The 19,912-nt window shown below is 39.5% G+C and overlaps 1 protein-coding gene across 1 annotated transcript in view; it reads left to right on the forward strand.

Annotated features, from left to right (window-relative positions):
- Positions 1 to 19,912, forward strand: part of vps8 (VPS8 subunit of CORVET complex) — a 163,294-nt gene that overhangs the window by 1,010 nt on the left and 142,372 nt on the right. The window contains exons 3-14 of the mRNA XM_056254327.1: positions 154 to 282; positions 410 to 508; positions 4,864 to 4,896; positions 4,977 to 5,031; positions 10,285 to 10,409; positions 10,523 to 10,609; positions 10,697 to 10,764; positions 12,820 to 12,973; positions 15,285 to 15,344; positions 16,828 to 16,935; positions 19,168 to 19,248; positions 19,336 to 19,506. Of these exons, the coding sequence (XP_056110302.1) occupies positions 154 to 282; positions 410 to 508; positions 4,864 to 4,896; positions 4,977 to 5,031; positions 10,285 to 10,409; positions 10,523 to 10,609; positions 10,697 to 10,764; positions 12,820 to 12,973; positions 15,285 to 15,344; positions 16,828 to 16,935; positions 19,168 to 19,248; positions 19,336 to 19,506 (1,170 nt within the window). The remainder of the gene's footprint in view (positions 1 to 153; positions 283 to 409; positions 509 to 4,863; positions 4,897 to 4,976; positions 5,032 to 10,284; positions 10,410 to 10,522; positions 10,610 to 10,696; positions 10,765 to 12,819; positions 12,974 to 15,284; positions 15,345 to 16,827; positions 16,936 to 19,167; positions 19,249 to 19,335; positions 19,507 to 19,912) is intronic.

Genomic DNA, 19,912 nt, shown 5'->3' on the forward strand with positions numbered 1-19,912 from the left:
TGGTAAAGTATGTTTTTCTTTTTTTCTCATTATATCTGTATTTCACAAACCAAAACCATTTGGTTTAACAGTAAGATTTATAGTCTTTGTTTTGTATTAGTGTTTTTGTTTTAACATGCTTAATATTTCAATTGTCAAAACTTTTTTTTTTAGCCTGAAGATGAGGACGAGCCATTTATTCTAGAGGATACGTGTCTTTTGAACACAGAGAACATTGATGCCCACTCCTGTGAGACCTCTTCTCTGGCCAGCTCTGACAGTGGAGACCGCACACACTTAAAGAGGAACGGACACTTTCTTTACCTGGCTACACATCGACAACACATGCTTTATATTGATGTTGTGATGCATGTTTGTGATTGAATATAGTATTTTTCCTTTTAGTAATTAGTCTGTGTATGTTCATTTCAGGAGGAGGAAAGCAGTGGAAACTAACGCTACAGTACATGGATCTGTTCTTAGACGCAGTGTGCTGAAAGGCATCTCAGCCCAGATAGTATCTGCTGCGGTAAGAGTAGTAATACTTAATCTACTGCTTATACACTGATGAGCAAAACATTATGACCAGTCACAGGTGAAGCGAATACCATTGATCATCTCCTAACAAAGCCAAATAAGGGTCTGGGTAGATTAGACCGTAATGAAACAATCAGTTCTCCTAATCCACGTGTTGGATGCAGGAGAAATGGGCAGGAATAAAGATCTGAGCAACTTTGACAAGGGCCAAAATGTTGTGGCAAGGCGACTGGATCAGAGAATCTTTGAAACGAGAAGGCTTGTGGGTTGCTCCTGGTCGGACTCAGCAGTGCGCCGTTTACCCATGGAAGTGATGGCACCAGGATAGTGTTCATGTGGAAGATGACAGTCGGTGGAGGGAATGTGATGCTCTGGGCAATGTTCTGCTGGGAAACAGTGGGTCCGGCCATTTATGTGGACATGCATTTGACATGCCACCTACCTAAACATTGTTGCAGACCAGATAAAATCCTTCATGACAATGAAAGTGGCCTCTTTCAGCAGGATAATGCACCCTGCCAAACTGCACACATTGTTCAAGAATGATTTAAGGAACATGATGAAGAGTTCAAGGTGTTGCCCTGGGCTCCAAATTCCCCAAATCTCAATCCAATTGAGCATCTGTGGGATGTGCTGGACCAACAAGTTTGATCCGCGGTGGCTCCACCTCGCAACCTACTGGATGAAGGATATATACACCTCATAGGATCTGCTGCTAACGTCTTGATGCCAGATACTACAGGACACCTTCAGAGGTCTTGTAGAGTCCATGCCTCACCAGGTTGGCGCTGTTTTGGCAGCACACAGAGGTACAACAGCATATTACGCAGGTGGTCATGATGTTTTGGCTCATTGGTGTATGCTATACTATACTATACTATACTATACTATACTATACTATACTATACTATACTATACTATACTAAATATGCTGTGTGTAAATACAGTATGTTGTATGTAGGGATGCAACCGATTGGGAAATTCTGGGCCGATACCGATGTTTAACATAACAACTTGGCCGATGGCCGATGCCGATGCCGATGTTTTTTCTTTTTGTTATTTATTCCTTCTTTTATGCCACGGAAACATACAAGTCTTTCGGCTCTTGATCACACTATCCTAGAATGAGCACAAATTCAATCAGACCAATTTCTGAAACAAAAACAACCTTTAATGTCACTTTCTGGTTGACATTATAACCTTATTTATGACAAGTTCTTTTCTGAAAAATAACATTCAAAAACCTTTGACTGCTAACTCTAATCAATGAAAAGATTGTTTCAGTACATTGCCCAACAAAATTATTTGAGTGGTTTTAGCCTGATAAACAAAAACTTACTCAATGAGATTATTTTCATGGCCCAATAAAAAATATTTGTCTGATAAAAAAAAAAAAATACATCAAGTGTAAATGCAAAAACAAGTGAAATAAATAAATTATGTTATTAAAATAAATAAATTATGTTATTCATAAATACAAACATAAATAGGGCAATCTTTCACCTTGTGTATTTCTCATACAGAATAAAACATTACAGTGTTTCAGAACTCACAGGCTGGAACATGGGGCATCTTATAAAACAAAAACAGTACCTCCACTTCTGATCATTAATGACATAAGTCACCTGCTGTATCTCTGGCCTACTTCTTAATAAGATGCATGTTTTTCTTTACAAAGATAGGCATCTCTGCCTTGTCACAGCAAAGCCTATTTCTCTTTTCATCCAAGACATGAGACACAGAGCTGAATAACCGCTCACTCTCTGTGCTGGTGCATGGCGCACTAAGGTATTTGCGTGCCATTTGTGCGAGTTCTGGAAAACGCAGGTGGTTATTTCTCCAATAGCAGAGTGCGCTCTCACCTCTGGGAATAGTGGTCTCTGCCAGGAAAATACCCAGTTGTTGGGATACAGAGGTACTTGTCCTCTCTGGTCCATTTTCTTCCAGAATCTCCTCAAACACATCATGCAGGGAGGGCCCTGCTCTATTGGATCGTTGCCTCTTGCGCTCTGTGTGATGTGCGCGCTCTCCTTCGCGCGTCCCATCCTCTGCACCGGCAGCAGGCAACAGGTGTGCCTCAAGTATTTCTCGAGCGCGTTGTTTAACATCCTCATCAAAGTAACGATCCTTGTATCTGGGATCCAAATAGGTGGCAATGCAGAACATGGGATCGTACTGGATTTGATCGAAGCGTTTATTTACAGCCTCTAATAATGAGGTCTTTGTTGTTTTAACGCCGTGGTCTGTGTCAGCCTGCTTACTCAGAAGACGTCTCAGGGCTGTCACAGAGGGGATGACATCTGCAGCTGATGCTTCTGATGAGCTAACTTCTCTCGTCAATTGTTCAAATGGGGAGAGGAGTGTTATAAAGTTTTCAATTAATTGCCACTGGTGCGCACTGAGAGTGGCCGGGAGGTCGTAGTCTGCGGTATATGTAGCAAGTGCGCGCTTTTGTTCCAGCAAGCTCTCCATCATATAAAATGTACTATTCCAGCGAGTGGAAACTCGGTTTTGTCGATTTTCCACGTCTGGAACATTTTCTCAAATGCCTCCGAGATGGCAGATGCTGAGTGGGTACCTGCGAACTCCTGGGAGTGCAACACTGCCTTCACCAGGTTGAAGTCCTTATCAATCCACTGTGCCGTGAGACTAAGCATGCTCACAGGGCTTACATCTGAACTCCATATATCTGTGGTGAAACTGATTGCAGCGATGTCGCAAGCCAGTAGCTCATGAATGTTCGTGGCCACATTGTTGTAGATTTCGGGGAGACAGACCTCAGCAAAGTGACGCCGGCTCGGTAGCGTGGTTCCATAAACTTTATCAGACTCCGAAACCCCACGTCCTCCACTACAGAGAAAGGCTGGTCATCTAAAGCGATGAACTCCATCACCTTGTTTGTTATTTGTTTCGCTTTGGCGCTGTCGGAAGGCAGCTGTTTGGCTTTCTCAAACGCTGTGTCAATTGCAGTCTGAGTCTTACCGGGGGTTTGCGCTTTCTTGGCGGCTTCATTTTTCCGTTGTTGGTCAGCTTGCAGGTAATCGCCGTACACCGCCTCGTGCCTGCTTCTCAAATGTCCAATGAGATTTGTTGTGTTAAATGACTTTCTAACAGCCCCCCCTCTTGAAATTTCAATGGAACATGTATTGCAAACTGCAAAACGCTGATCTTTCTCTGAAACTGTAAAATATTGCCACACGACCGCCATCTTCTTTGTTTAATCTAAGTTACTGAGGACGGAGAGTGCGCGGGCGCCCTCTTCCATCTCGGTATCTCCCCCCGCCCAAATAAAAAGAGGGAAAAAGTTTCTCCTGAGCACAGCGTTCATGACACATAATAATCATCGGCGAATGTCATTTTTATTTCCCGATGGCCGATGGCAGTTAACGAGGCAAATATCGGCCGTTACCGATGTTCAGCCGATGCTTTGGTGCATCCCTAGTTGTATGTATGATAACAAATATATTTATATACTATACAACAGTACTATATATTTATATATATATATATATATATATATATGTATATATATATATGTATATTTATATGTATATGTCTACATATCTGCATGCCAGCAGCCATATCACCCTGTAGCCCAAGACTGGTTGCCCACTGAAGCTAAGCAGGGCTGAGCCTGGTTAGTACCTGGATGGGAGACCTTCTGAGAAAACCAGGTTGCTGCTGGAAGAGGTGTTAGTGAGGCCAGTAGGGGGTGCTCACCCTGTGGTCTGTGTGGGTCCTAACGCCCCAGTATAGTAATGGGGACACTATACTGTCAAAGAGCACCGTCCTTCGGATGAGACGTTAAACCGAGGCCCTGACTCTCTGTGGTCACAAAAAAATCCCAGGATGTCTTTCGAAAGAGTAGGGGTGTAACCCCAGCATCCTGGCCAAATTTGCCCAGTGGCCTCTGTCCATCATGGCCTCCTAATCATCCCCATATATATATACCAATTGGCTTCATCACTATGTCTCCTCTCCACCAGTAAGCTGGTGTGTGGTGGGTGTTCTGGCGCAATATGGCTGCCGTCGCATCATCCAGGTGGATGCTGCACATTGGTGGTGGTTGAGGAGATTCCCCCCTTCTATGTAAAGCGCTTTGAGTGCCAAGAAAATATGTGCGTGTATATATGCGCGTGTTTTTATTTAATTCCATTGCATTCATTAGGTCAAATTCAGGCATTGTCAATTCATTTCTGAATAGTGCACAATCCTTCCTTTTTTTTTGTTTTTATTAATTAGAGCTTTAAACCAGAGGCTCTTTCAAAAGAAATTTCCTCTATGCCTGTGAAATTGTTTCTCTCTTAACTCTAATTCTGTGCTTTTACTCTTTCCAACTCTCTTTAGGATAAAGTTGATGCTGGCTTGCCAACTGCAATAGTGAGTATTTGACTTACTTGTGTTTTCTATTTTTTTTTCCCTTTTTTTTCTTCATGTCTGAAATGCTTTTGTGTTTGCAGACTGTTTCAAATGTGATTGCTGTAGGGACGTCACATGGTCTGGCCTTAGTATTTGGTAAGCACATCATTCAATTCTGTTCTGTTGTGTTAAATTTGATAAAGGACACTACAGTGGAATTTATTTAAAGTCCCCCTGTAGTCAATCATTTTATCCCTTAAAGCTCTTTGATCACCAAAATTACATATTTAAATGTTTTTTCCTGTGAAAAAAAATCCTTCATGCCTTAAAATAGCTTGAATGCAACCCTACACCCTTGCTACGCGGAACCATGAATATGCAAATTAGCCCCGCCTCCACTCTCTCACACCAGCTCACAGATTCACTCGGCCAACTTACTGAGGTAAACGCTGCAGAATGGTCTTTACAATGTAAAATGCTCTTTACAATGTTAGACACATAACGGTAATTAATATGATTAGCCTTTTGCTTGACTATGTTATCAAACCGCTAATAATGTGTTGCTAATGTTACACAAACTATGTTCCCATTCGCCATCTCAGTCTGCCTTCTAACAATCATCAGAAACGGTTTGAACAACTCAAAGACATATAGTTCATTATAACATCGTAATATACATCATACTGCTATATTGATAATTCTAAACATACTGCAATCACCTGCTATATTGCTAATTCTACCCGATTATTCAGATCAACAAAAAAATATACCGGGATAACCTGGCATCTCTCGAGACTCCCCTGCTAGTTTGCTGTAAATGATATGCTAAAGCCCGCCGGCACGTTGACGTGATTGGTTACAAGGTAGTTTGTGACGTAAGAAACACTGTTGATTTTAAACCACGGTTTTGAGACTGTCTTTTTTTCACTGTAGTTTTAAGGAGAAAATAGTCGGCAATGGTGTTGACTTATGAATTTGCACATGGTTTCTCCTAAAGCATGTTAAAAACACCACATAGACATACAGACAACATTAAAAACTTGATTTTCACCACAGGGGGACTTTAAGGTTTTTTGCAAAGATGTTATATTTTTTTATATTTTTAATCTATTAATCTTTTGCACTTTATCACAGTGCTTTATCGCTGTGCTTATCAGTCATTCTTAACATCAAAATGCAGTTTTAGAACTCTTTAAATGTACTACTATAATAGTATGTGTTTTGAGTGTTTTAAACTACTATCTCACTGTCTTGGCTTGTCTGGGGTGGATTTTTCAGGAAAAGGTAATGTATTAATATAGTAAAAAAATAAATAATTTATATCACAGTTTAAATTTTTTTCCATTCCATCATGTTTAGCATTGCAATACAGTAATGCCCGTTTCACACCGGATGCTTAAGCAGAGCAGAAGCGGCACAAAAAGCTGCATGTGTCTTTTGTGCTTTCATACTGGGAGTTTCTAGTGCACCACTGAGCCACAGATTATTGTATAGTCGTCTGATCATCGTCAGCCTGTCAGCACTTTTTTTTTTGTTTAAGATCACCACCATACTCTTCTGTGATGCGATTATGTCCCCCCTACACACACACACACACACACACACACACACACACCATATAAGATGTTAAGCCATACACTGTAGCATTCTGTGTAGTGTAGCTTATACAGTATGGTAAAATTAGTCTTCAACTTAACAAATACTTCTAGTTTAAATCATTTAAATAGCTCCTGTGGTTGTTGCTACTGATGATACAATATAGTTCATTTAATTTACAAAAACAGTTACTGTTTCTGTAAGTGTGAAAACAGTATGGATTAAAATAACTAAAATAATGCAATTAAAATAACTAAATTTCAGGAGTCCATAAGTTTTAAAGGGGTCAATCAAATTTGCCTTTATCTTTTGATATAAGAGTTCTTTGTACTGTTAAAACATCCTGCAAATTCCGTAGATTAAAATGTCGTCCTCATTATAAACAAAGCATTTATTTAATCAAGCTCCAAAAATGTCTCATTTTGATATTACGGGATCTAAAACATCACACAGGCAAATACATTGCAAATGATTCTTGATTAAGAATTGTTTTTTTTTTTACTCTCCCATTTTCTACAAAATAACACATTTTAGATCTTGGCATACCTAGAAAATGTTATTGTTTTACATTACGTGACCAGGTATAGAAATCACACTTAATAATAATAAGGCTAGTTAAAATCAATTCTTAAATCATTTAAGTTCTCTTAAGGCCTGGGAAGTTTGCTGAGGTCCCCCAGTGGACCCAGGACCCTTGGTTGAGAACCACTGCAGTAGACATACGCTGATCCGCCACAACATTAAAACCACCTGCCTAATATTGCATATATCCACGGCCCCTCATGCTGCCAAGACAGCTCTGATATGTCAAGAAATGGACTCAACAAGACCTCTGAAGGTGTCCTGTGGTATCTGGCACCAAGACAGAAGTAGCAGATCCATTAAGTCCTGCAAGTTGCGGAGTGGAGCCTCCATGGATCGGATTGCTCCATGGTCCAGTTCTGACGCTCATGTGCCCATTGTAGGCACTTTGATGGTGGACAGGGGTCATCATGGACACTGACCAGTCTGCGGCTACACAGCTTCATACGCAGAAAACTGTGAAGCACTATGTGTTCTGACACCTTTCTATCATGGGCAGCATTAAGTCTTTCAGCAATTTGAGCTACAGTAGCTCTTCTGTGTGATTGGACCAGACGGACCAGATGCACCAATGAGCCTTGGGCACCATGACCCTGACGCTGATTCACCAGTTGTCCTTCCTTGCACCACTTGTGGTTGGTATTGGTGTGTTCCTGGTATGCAGTGGTTAGTACCAAGTTTGTACTAACCACTGCATACCAGGAACACACCAAAAGACAAGCCGTTTTGGAGATGTCCATAGTCATATGGATGTCGTCTAGTCATCACTATTTGGTCCTTCAAAGTCAGTCATTTAGATCGTTTTACTTGACCATCTTGCTTAACAATTCAAGAAGCGATTGCCTAATATATCCCAAACCTTGACAGGTGCCATTGTAACAAAATAATTGTAACAAGGTTTAAAGGCTCAGGGAAGGACTAGGCTGGAACCAGCAAATGATCAACGTAACTTTATTCATAAAATAAACAAAGAACAAACCGAAAGTAAAGCGAAAGCCTCTCACAGGCAACTGCCGCTTAAATTAAAACAAAACACCAACATAAAATCCAGGCCTGGTCCTTTCTCGTCTAGCACTGTCGTCACTCCTCCTTTTATCTTTCTGGAGCACACCTCCGTGGGCTTATTAGCACTCGCGCCACGGCCTCGCTCCGTTTCCAGGGCTCTCTGCCCCACCCTGACAGACGAGGCGAGAGAAAAGGAGACTGAAGGATGAGGAGAGACAGAGACAAGCCAAAACTGCCAAAATCACGTGATTTCAGTAAACAAGTCTTCGTTACATCATAAAGCCGCCTTTCCACTGCACACGACAAACGACAGCCATTGGACCGGAAGTCATTCATTTCCAATGGAGAGTCGTACGGGAGCTGCGGGGAGTTCCGATCATATGCGTATGCGGAAAATTCGTATCCGATTTGAGCTTTGGATCCGTTGAAATATCTGAACTTCTGCGGCTAGACCGTATGCGACCGGCCGACCGAATGTGATGTATTCTAATCAAAACTATGAGCGTGAGGCTAGAATTACCAACATTTCAACTCTTTAATGTTATTCTGTAAACACTATTTCTGTAAAATGTCGGTTATTAATAATTATGGCAGAAAAAATATTTTATAATTATTAAATCAATATTGATTAGCTCTGTAAAATCTATTGTTTTTATTGTAGATGTATTGAGGGTAATTTGTTTTGTGTGGATATATTCATGCATGCATTACATTCATCATGAATTTTACCATTGTGAATAGCCGAGGGTAACGGTTGCTTCACGACCAATTTCAAAGTTCCATGCGACTGACACTAGGGGACGAAATGCGACAATCGTATGCGAATGTCGTGTGCAGTGGAAAGCCGGCTTAAGGGTCTAAATTTCAATGGTTCACCGCTGGGCGGCGATGATCTCTGTGAACCCATGAATCATGCAGATTTACTGAGATCGCCCCCCCAGCAGTGAACCATTGATAAGGTGTCTATGGGTTTTACCTGATCTCTGATCAGTTTTATACCTTTGTTGACGTTTTACTTTACTTTACTTAAATTAAAAGTAATATTAGTAGTTAATAGTCTCTTATTGGCCTCTTATTGTTTAGCTGACCCATCCATGGAACAAACAAGCCCTGAAAATTGATAAAAGGATACATATTATACAGACACTTGATCTGACCAGCAGGGGTCACCAGCGTGTGCCACTTCGAAGTTCGACCCTTTCGAAACAGTGAATCATTTTGCCAAGCAATTGGTTCAATTGATTCAAAGCTTTGTAAAGCTTAATTTGTCCTATCACTAACTTGCAACTCACAAGCTGCTTGAGACTGAGAGGCGGTTTGTGCGCTCCACTTATATAGATCATTGGTATGCACGCTTTTGATGTGAGTGCGAAACCTGCGGGAATTAGTAAAATTATGCACAATACAAGCCCTTATTAATCGGAGCGAATGAGACGAGTGAGTGAGAGGAGGCGGGTGTGTGTAACTTCGCCGTCTGAGAGAAGAGAGCGAGAACACGCAGCTAATGTTATTGTCTGTGCCGCTGCCAACAAAACGGACCGGATCGGAATCAGAAAGACGTGAGACTAACCAGCCGGTTACCGTTCCGGGCCGATCATGTGGACAATTGGCTGATTCCAATTGGTGCATCTCTAAACAAAACAAAAGTAAAGCGCCAGCCCCTCATGGACGACTGCTGCTTAAATTAAAAACAAAACACCAACATAAAGTCCAGGCCTGGTCCTCTCATCTTGCACTGTCGTCACTCCTCCGTGGGACTCGAGTTTGTGCTCCGTTTCCACGGCTCTCCGCGCTGTCCGGCTTGCCACAATAATCAGTGTTATTCACTTCGCCTGTCAGTGGTCTTAATGTTTTTGCTGATCCTTGTATGCTTTTATAGTGAAGTTGCTAATTGGCCAGGAACAGTGCACTATCACTTTAATTCAACATGAAAAGCACAGCAAAAATTATTGTGCACTACGTGCAGTGTGAGTGCTCTAACCTGTTAACATGGGCACCAAAAAATACATGCTGCTTGCATGTCTAGTGTGAAATGACATAAGAGCATGTTAAACCAGCTAAAGCATTTTTTATTGTAGAAGAATAATATGGGTTGAGAAGTTTGCCATGGCTGTTTGCACGCTTTTTGTTTGTTTGCGTTTTGCTTGCGGCTGTGTTTGCAAGTATTACAAAATTACTATTTGCGTAAATTCTTTGCTTGGACTAATTTGTAAATTATGATTTCAGATCAGAACCAGGCTCTGCGACTCTGCCTGGGTACCACAGCGACAGGAGCGGAGTACGGTGCGGTGTCAGCTCTCAGTATAAATCACGACTGCACACGACTACTGTGTGGTTTTGCCAAAGGACAGGTTAGCGGCAACAAACCCTTAAACTGACAAACAATCTCGATTGCGAATAACTTTCATAATGATAATGTTTGTGTACATATTTAATGGGAAGTGTCCATTTATTTCTAATGCAGATCACCATGTGGGATCTGGCCAATGGGAAGCTGCTCCGCACTATCACAGACGCCCATCCACCCGGCACTGCCATACTACATGTGAAGGTTCTGCACAGCACTTATGTATGTACTTCACGCACTTTGTTGTTCATTGACATTGCATAAAGCACTTTTCTCTCTCTCTTTCTGCAGTTCACTGACCACCCGGCGCTAGCTGTATGTAATGACAGTGGCGGATCAGTGTTTGAGCTGTCATTCAGGTGCGATGTGCTTTATAAAACTCAAGATATGATTGAATTGAAGTACATCGATTTGGTTTATATTACATGTAATAACGTGAATCTAATTTGATAAACAAAAGTGGCATTGTAACATTGTAGTACAGATAACTGTTGGGCAGGGGGCAGTAGAGCTTCATCCACTCTGACAATGACCCATAGGCTGATACTGTAAACTAAAACTAAAAACCTAAAACAACATTTTCATCACTTGACTTCATGGTGTTCCACGGCACATCTAATGTTTTGGAAATACTTTTGTACCCTTCTCCTGATCCACAGAGAGATCCCAACTCATCCTTTGCAAGCCAGGCTTTCCCAATAAAATACAGCCAAGAAAATACTAAGAATGTCCTACAGAAGCATCTGAAATTTATTCAGCATTAATCAGAATCACTTTGATGACTGGAGGATTATAATTACTTTTCATTAAGAGTTTGAATGTGATTGGTTAATGCTAAACAGAATACCATGCCTCATTTAAAAGGGTTTGCGCATTTTTTGCCCTAAAAGTTTCTATTTGTTTGTTACATGAAGTTTGTTGTTTCAATATTATATTAAACATAGAAAAATATCTTTTTTTTTAAAGCTGCAATTTTATTTTACATTTATTTTGATTATAAGCACTAACTGAAATTTTTAGTATTATGTTAAAATTTGCATCATATTTCTAATTTATTTTCGTTTCGTTTTTCATTGCTTTTCCTGCCAATGGCTTAGAATAGAGCTCTGTCACACCCCTCGACTTAAAGGGATAGTTTTCTTTGAAATAAATGTTTGGTATGTTTTAGCTTACCTCAAGGGCATCCAAGATGTAGGTGTCTTTGTTTCCGCAGTAGTTTCAATTTTGATATTTTTAGGTCAAACCGTTCTTGTCTGTCAGTCATATAATGCAGGTCTATGGTCACCACCTCAAAGAGCATGCACAGAGAAGTCCAAATTAAACATGATTTAATGACTCGTAAATGTAAGTACACATTGATGGCCTAAGACACGAAACGAGCGGTTTGTGTGAGAAAACGAACAGTATTTATATCGTTTTTACCTCTTGTAAACACAGCCACGTCCAAGTGATCTGAGGGCGCGGGCGCTTCGGTCTTTTCCGGGCAAGCGCCGGAAAGCGCCGGAAGTGATCTCTCGCGCGTGTACGTCACTCATACAATTTTTTTAAAAAAAATTTTATTGTTTTTTTTTTTATTGTTTTCTTTTACGACGGTTTAAACATCCCGGACAAGCGCAAATTAGTACCATTTTAATTAGCCGTCTTACCTACAATCTCTGTTCTGTGTAAACAATGAGTGACCGGAAAAGACCGAAGCGCCCGCGCCCTCAGATCACTTGGACGTGGCTGTGTTTACAAGAGGTAAAAACGATATAAATACTGTTCGTTTTCTCACACAAACCGCTCGTTTCGTGTCTTAGGCCATCAATGTGTACTTACATTTACAAGTCATTAAATCATGTTTAAATTGGACTTCTCTGTGCATGCTCTTTGAGGAAGTGACCATAGACCTGCATTATATGACTGACAGACAAGAACGGTTTGACCTAAAAATATCAAAATTGAAACTACAGCGGAAACAAAGACACCTACATCTTGGATGCCCTTGAGGTAAGCTAAAACATACCAAAAATTAATTTCAAAGTGAACTATCCCTTTAATCATTCAAAGTCCAATAGATGCCAACAGAAATCTAATTATCTGAATCCGTATCAATTGATGAATACTGTTATCTCTGTAGTCTTTCATGCCTTATTGGAGAAGGACATTTTCCTTCATTCTCCACCGAATGCCTTTGTTTAGTGAAAAAAAAAAAAAAAATCTTTATAACCTGTCAAGGCATCTTATCATTCACTGCTGCAATGCTGGCACTCTATTATCAGTGGTTCATAATCTCTCTCTCTCTCTCTCTCTCTCTCTCTCTCTCTCTCTCTCTCTCTCTCTCTCTCTCTCTCTCTCTCTCTCTCTCTCTCTCTCTCTCTCTCTCTCTCTCTCTCTCTCTCTCTCTCTCTTTCTCTTTCTTTCTCTTTCTCTAGGAGGGTAATGGGAATGAGGACGTGTGAATCCAGGTGTTTATTCAGTGGTTCTAAAGGTGAGGTTTGCTGTGTTGAGCCTCTACATGCTGGACCTGAACTGAAAGATCATCCCATTACCCAGTACTCCCTTCTGGCCATGGCATCACTCACTAAGGTATACTCATACAGTACAGTCTACTACTGTCTACTCACTAGGTTTGTCACAATACCTTCATGTGTGTCTCTCAGTACTATATCAGCAAAATTTATAACGGTGTTAAGTATTGTTGTGATATCTCAATTATTGTGTGGATGTGTCGTTATGACTTCTATTCTAATTTCAGAATTTTCTGAAATGATTTCAGCTGCTGACTTCAAGATCTCTTTAGATTTAAAAAATCCCCAATACCGACCATAGTATTGTATCTTTCATTTAAATGTGGTATTATAATAATACAATGGCAGCTGTGCTTTCCACAAAACAAATTACTGTATTTGGTAGAGCTGCACGATTCCAGATAAAATGAGAATCCCAATTTTTTTTTAAGTAGAGATCACGATTCTCCCACGATTGTGAATAATCAACTAAACAATAACATTTAATTTACTTGAGGTTCTGACAAAACATTAATTGCTGCAATCTATTTACATATATTTCATTAATGTGAATTAATTAAAACAATAGTTTTGAATGAATGATTCAACGACTCACTCAGAGACTTCACTTGTTTCAATACTAGATTAATCTGCATTTTTTAATGAATCTCTTGAAGAAATGATTCGGTGACATATAGATTTGTCACTTGTCACCATCTGGTGTAACGATGAAATCGATACAATCTTTATTTGAAGCACCAAGTTACTTTCAAAAGGTGGTTTACTCTATTCACTACCGTATACATAATCAGTGTTTATATCTGAAGTATAAACTAAAACTTCTGTGATAATTTGAATTATTTTAACACAGAAATGATGGTACTGTGTGGCTGAAAAGACTGTTTGTGAAGCTGTTTTTTACATGACAACTGCTCTCTCTGGGTCGTGATCATACTTGTCAAATGTTTAATAGACATAGCCGAATCGTTGTCATTCAGGAATAAGATGGTGTGTGTGGTTGAATCAAGATTACGATCTTTTAACGATTAATTGAGCAGCTCTAGTATTTGATATAAAAAAATAGTAGACTAAACAATGGAAATTTTAGAAACTTCATATTTGTGCTGGGATGCATAGTTGAAACTCAGTCTCAATGCTATGCAGTTGGTCATGCTGCACTCAGTGCACTGTCCATTGGCTTATTCAGATAATTCAGTCGGTTCAATTGTTTCATCCCATTCTTGGATTTTTTTGGCTTTAGGTATTTCCCATAATATGGCAGCACATAATCAAATACAGTTTTGTTATCACACCAATGCGATCTAAAATGCAGTTGTACCTGCAGGAAAATTAGAAAAATTGAACCATTTAGTTACAGTTTGGAGCCCTGGTTCATTTACATCGAGAATAAACATGGTTTGTGCCAACTGAAATCTCTTGAAACAGAATTTTTTTTTTGGCCCATTGTTTGTTTCATGTGTTCGGCTGTCAAATAACATCTCTGCTACTCTTTATACTTTTACTAAATTGTCAATTTTCCTGTTCAGCCTGACTTACTGTATTGATGAAAATCAATATTGATACATTGCAGTCTTTGGTTTTTACTTAATTTACACTTTTTGGGTTGGGTTGTCATTTAATGTACAATTTGGGTCAGCACATACTGTAAAGTAGGATTTTGAAAATGCTGTCAATATCTTTTTCATTAATTATTTTTATATATTAAGACAATGAATGAAAATTAGGAATATATTTTAATACATCTTGATTACTCCCATAACATACATGACAATAAAGACATTTATAATGTTACAAAAGATTTCTATTTCAAATAAATGCTGTTCTTTTGAACCTTCTATTCATCCAAATAAACTAAACAAAATGTATCACTGTTTCTAACATATTAAGCGGCAGCTGTTCTATAGATTGATAATAAGAAATGTTTCTTGAGTACCAAATCAACATTAGAATGATTTCGGGTCATGTGACACTGGTAATTTTTTATGTTTGTCATATCCCCCCCCCAAAAAAAATTCAGCATCATTACTTGTCTTCAATTTTGCCAACCCTAAACTTATGAATGGAAGTGTATATCATACATGTATATGTCACTGTATCACTGCATTAAATTGGGTGAAATTTGTGTTGTCAAAGGGCTTATATTTTTCTTTTATTTGGGTGAAATCTATAATATCTTGTGCTGAGTTGTAGGCTTTTTTTGCTTTAAAATAAGTTAAGTTTTATTTAGCATGAAAGAAATTGATATCAGTATTGTCAGATGAATTACTTCTTTGTTTGAGGCACCAGTCAGCCACTAACATCGAAACACAATCAGATCCTCTCTGTCTGACTGCAGTTTTATTCAGCCTCTGAACTCTTTATTTTGACAGATTCTGCTGATAGGACTGAAGCCTTCACTCAAAGTGTGGATGACTTTTCCCTACGGCAAGGTGCAGTACACACTTTCATTCTCAGGGTGTGTTTATGCCTGTTTCTGTTTTTCCAGCAGCTATTGACACGGCATCTAAATCATAAACTTATACCCTCTGTATTTAAGATTTATGTTAGTATTTGTTTTCACAGCACGTACATTTGATCGACTGCATCTCTAGTGTTTTTCCTCTTCTCAACAACTGCAAATACAATGTACAGGTTGATACATTTATCCTGCAGTACCTACCTAACTTTACACAGCCCTGATCTCAGTGTAATCATGCATATTTTAAGGTTAATTCACACCACCCAGACAAACGCCAGCAAACATATCTGTTGGGTTTTGTTGGATCAGTATGTGAACCCTGTCGGCGTATGTTGTGTTGGTCGGGGTTTGTTTTCACCCGACTGAACATGTTCAATCAGCTTTTGTTGGTGTCTGTTGGGGCAGTGTGAACATGACAGTTATTTTTCATAAAATTCTAAATCCAACTGCAGACTTGTTTGTTGGTGTTTGTTGGCGTTTGTCTGTGTGGTGTGAATTGGCCTTTAAAGAGTTAGTTCACCCAAAAATGAAAATTCTGTCATTTACTCAGTAATTTCATTCCAAACCCATTAGACTTTTGTTCAACTTCAAAATTGCAATTGTATTTGACAGCCAGTGATCATCATGCTTATGAAAAAGATCAGTTTTGTTGCATTTGTTGAATTTAGAGCGACATGAGAGTGAGTTTTCGATTTTAAAGTTGCCGTGAAATAATAATGCAAAACAAATTATAGACAAATCATGTTTATTTTCTTATGTTACTGGTGTTACTGTAATTGATTCACCAATGCACATACATTTGCACATTTTTCCCCAGATAATTAATTTCACTCAGAAATACTTCACAATACGGAAGTAAAGTTGGTCTTAACTTTCATTTCATGCTTTAGAGCAAATTATCTGCAAATATGATATACATTTAGACATGTCAGTGCATTATTTCTGCCACATCATTTTTGAAAATCACTTTTTTATGTACAGTATTGTAAAACTTTTTATTGGAAGTTACATTTAAATTCCTTAAGTGACTGTTTAGCTGGATTCATCTGGTCTATCGTCTCATTTATGCCTGTGTGGAGGTTGCTCTCTTCAATTAGATTTAGCTAAATTGGATTCATTTACTACAGAGCACTTGGACCAGTTGCCCATTAGCATGCAAATATCACTCAATTTTGCCTTCACATGATTGATTTGGGTTATGATGGAGTTTTGAGGTTCCTGCAAACATTTTCTTTGTATCCTTTTCACTGGAAAAGTCAGTGTAGTGAGGAGTGATGATTATTTCTGCTGGTAGGAAAAGATGCCAATTAAGTGCAAAGTCGAAAAAGCACCAGCAAGTGTGGCAGTATGAACATAGTGTTAACAATGAAGTGGCAGGATAAATGTGTTTTTGGTCTGGACTTTAATCATTGCAGTTCTAACCATCTCATACATTTTTATGGTTTTGTATGCAGACGGATCCTACGAGCGTTCCCTTGTTGGCGTGGCAGTTTGTGGCAGTACAGAAAGCAATCAACCCTGTTCTAGCCTTCTGTAGAGGAGACACCATCCACTTCCTTCTGGTCTGTTTGAGCAACACTCTTTTAAAAGTGATAAATGGAATCTTGATTTAAAGGTGAACTGTGTCATTTTTATTCTGTTCGAACATCTCAAGTGGTTGGACATACTAATGGTTTGGGCAGGGACAACTGTACCTGTTTGTCCAAAACAAGGACATATATGATTTAAGGAGAAAACTACACGATGATGAGCCAAAACATCATGACCACCTGCGTAATATGCTGTTGTACCTCTGTGTGCTGCCAAAACTGCGCCGACCTGCCGAGGCATGGACTCTACAAGACCTCTGAAGGTGTCCTGTAGTATCTGGCATCAAGACGTTATCAGATCCTATGAGGTGTATATATCCTTCATCCAGTAGGTTGCGAGGTGGAGCCACATCCAATTGGATTGAGATTTGGGGAATTTGGAGCCCAGGGCAACACCCTGAACTCTTCATCATGTTCCTTAAATCATTCTTGAACAATGTGTGCAGTTTGGCAGGGTGCATTATCCTGCTGAAAGAGGCCACTTTCATTGTCATGAAGGATTTTATCTGGTCTGCAACAATGTTTAGGTAGGTGGCATGTCAAATGCATGTCCACATAAATGGCCGGACCCACTGTTTCCCAGCAGAACATTGCCCAGAGCATCACATTCCCTCCACCGACTGTCATCTTCCACATGCAGTGCATCCTGGTGCCATCACTTCCATAGGTAAATGGCACACATGTACACATCTGTCCACATGATGTCAAAGAAAATGGGACTCATCAGACCAGATGACCTTCTTCCACTGCTCCAAGGTCCAGTTCCGATGCTCGCGTGCCCATTGTAGGCGCTTTCGGTGTTGGACAGGGGTCATCATAGGCACTCTGATTGGTCTGTGGCTACACAGCCCCATATGCACCAGAGTGTGATGCACTGTGTGTTGTGACACTTCCTCCCTTAATCATCATTAAAATTTTGTCTGACTTGTGCCACAGTAGACCTTCTGTTGGATCGGACCAGACGGGATAGCCTTTGTTGCCCTCGTGCATCGGTGGGCCTTGGGCGCCAAACACCCTGTCGCCGGTTTGTGGTTTGTCCCTTTTCAGTCCACTCTTGGTAAATTCTCACCACTGCTGACCAGGAGCAACCTGGAGCAAGCCTTCACGTTTCAAAGATTCTCTGACCCAATCGCCTTGCCATAACAATTTGGCCCTTGTCAAAGTTGCTCAGATCTTTATTCCTGCCCATTTCTCCTGCATCCAATATGTGGATTAGGATAACTGATTGTTACTTTACCATCTAAACTACCCAGACCCTAATATGTGGCTTTGTTAGGAGATGATCAATGTTATTCGCTTCACCTGTGACTGGTCATAATGTTTTGGCTCATCAGTGTGTATATATATATACGGAGAAACATTTGCTGATTGGCACACAAGGATTTTTAGGACCAAATTACCTGAGCCTTAAATTAGGGGTGCACGATTAATCAAATTAAAACTGAAATCACAATATGGCTTGGTGAGATTATCAAACTGCAAAGGCTGTGATTTAATTAAATAAATATATGCGCTGTGTGTTTCAGTGTGGAGAGAGGCAGTATGTACTTTTACATGTGAGAAGCTTATGATCCGATGTGTCTCGGAGTAGGGTGTGCTCAGACATTTTTGGCCAAATTGTGCAATCCTGAAAAAAAGCATAGCAAACCTGTAGCCTATTTGTGTAAATTTAATTTTAAATAGCAATCACAATTTTTGTCAGAAAAATTTCAATTTGATTTTTTCCCTCTAATTGTGCAGCCCTACTGCTAATGCCACGTGACTAATCACTCTGGAGCCACAGAAAATCTGGGCACTAGTTTAACATCTGCTAAAATATATTAAAATCAGTAATCCATATGTTGCTTGCAAAAACTTTTGAGTTTTAGCACTATCTAACAATAGCCATTTAATAAAAAAAAAAAAAAAAAAAAAGAATAGCAAAATAAAATGGATTAATAAATAAATGCTATTGAATATAAAATAAGTAAAACCAACTAACTAACTAACTATAAAAAAAGCCCAATATATGCATACTTGGGTGTCAATGGCGAACAATGCTTTTTGGAACCAGATGGTGTAGCTACAACATCTTACAGCATGGACTAACTGGACCATCCAATCAAACCTTGACCCCTTGGTCCGAACCGTGGCAAACGAGTGGCATACTTCACCTTTAATAAAGGTCATTCAATAATCAACCCAATCTATTGTTTTGGTGCACAGGTTAAAAAAGATGAGTCTGGCACCATCCATGTCATCAAACAGAGACAGCTCCAACTCAACTGTGACCTCATCAATCTGAGCGTGAGTCAGACCCTCACTAACCTTCATTTGAGTTTGATTACTTTTATGGCAATGTGTAGTTTCATGTTTTCTCTTGTCTATTGGCAGTGGATAAACCCCCGCACGCTTGTGTTAATGGACAGCACAGAGAAGCTGCGAGTGGTGGATCGGCCCAGTCAGGAGGAGCTGGAAACAGTGGACATGGCTGAGCTGCAGCTGGTTTACAACAGCAGCCATTTTAAATCCCTCGCTACCGGTGGAAATGTCAGCCAAGCACTGGTAAGGACCAGGATGATGACATGACAAGTTTTCACCATTTGGTCTGGTGCATGTTGTAGCTTATAATGTGCAACAGCAAATGCTCCCTTTTTTCACGAGCTTGGTTTTATTTGAAGCATAAAAGTATTTAAGAATGGGAGAAAAAGTCTTTGTTTACTATACCTAAAGAAACAACAAAACTATGTGAATGATGTCATTGGATCAAAAACGGCATTAAAAACCATTATAAATATTTTTTGTCATTTGAAGTAAAGCTAAAGTAAAATAAATCATAACCCCTTTGCAATAAATTAACAATACAATTAGTAAAACTGAAATAAAACAAATGAAAGCTAAATATAAAAAACATAATAATAAAAAGACAACATCATATAAAATAAAAATAAATGTTAATTCAAATTAATTA

The sequence above is a fragment of the Rhinichthys klamathensis genome, unplaced genomic scaffold (genome assembly GCF_029890125.1).
Source record: "Rhinichthys klamathensis goyatoka isolate OS25496 unplaced genomic scaffold, OSU_Roscu_1.1 h1tg000111l_1, whole genome shotgun sequence".
Lineage (NCBI taxonomy): Eukaryota > Metazoa > Chordata > Actinopteri > Cypriniformes > Leuciscidae > Rhinichthys > Rhinichthys klamathensis.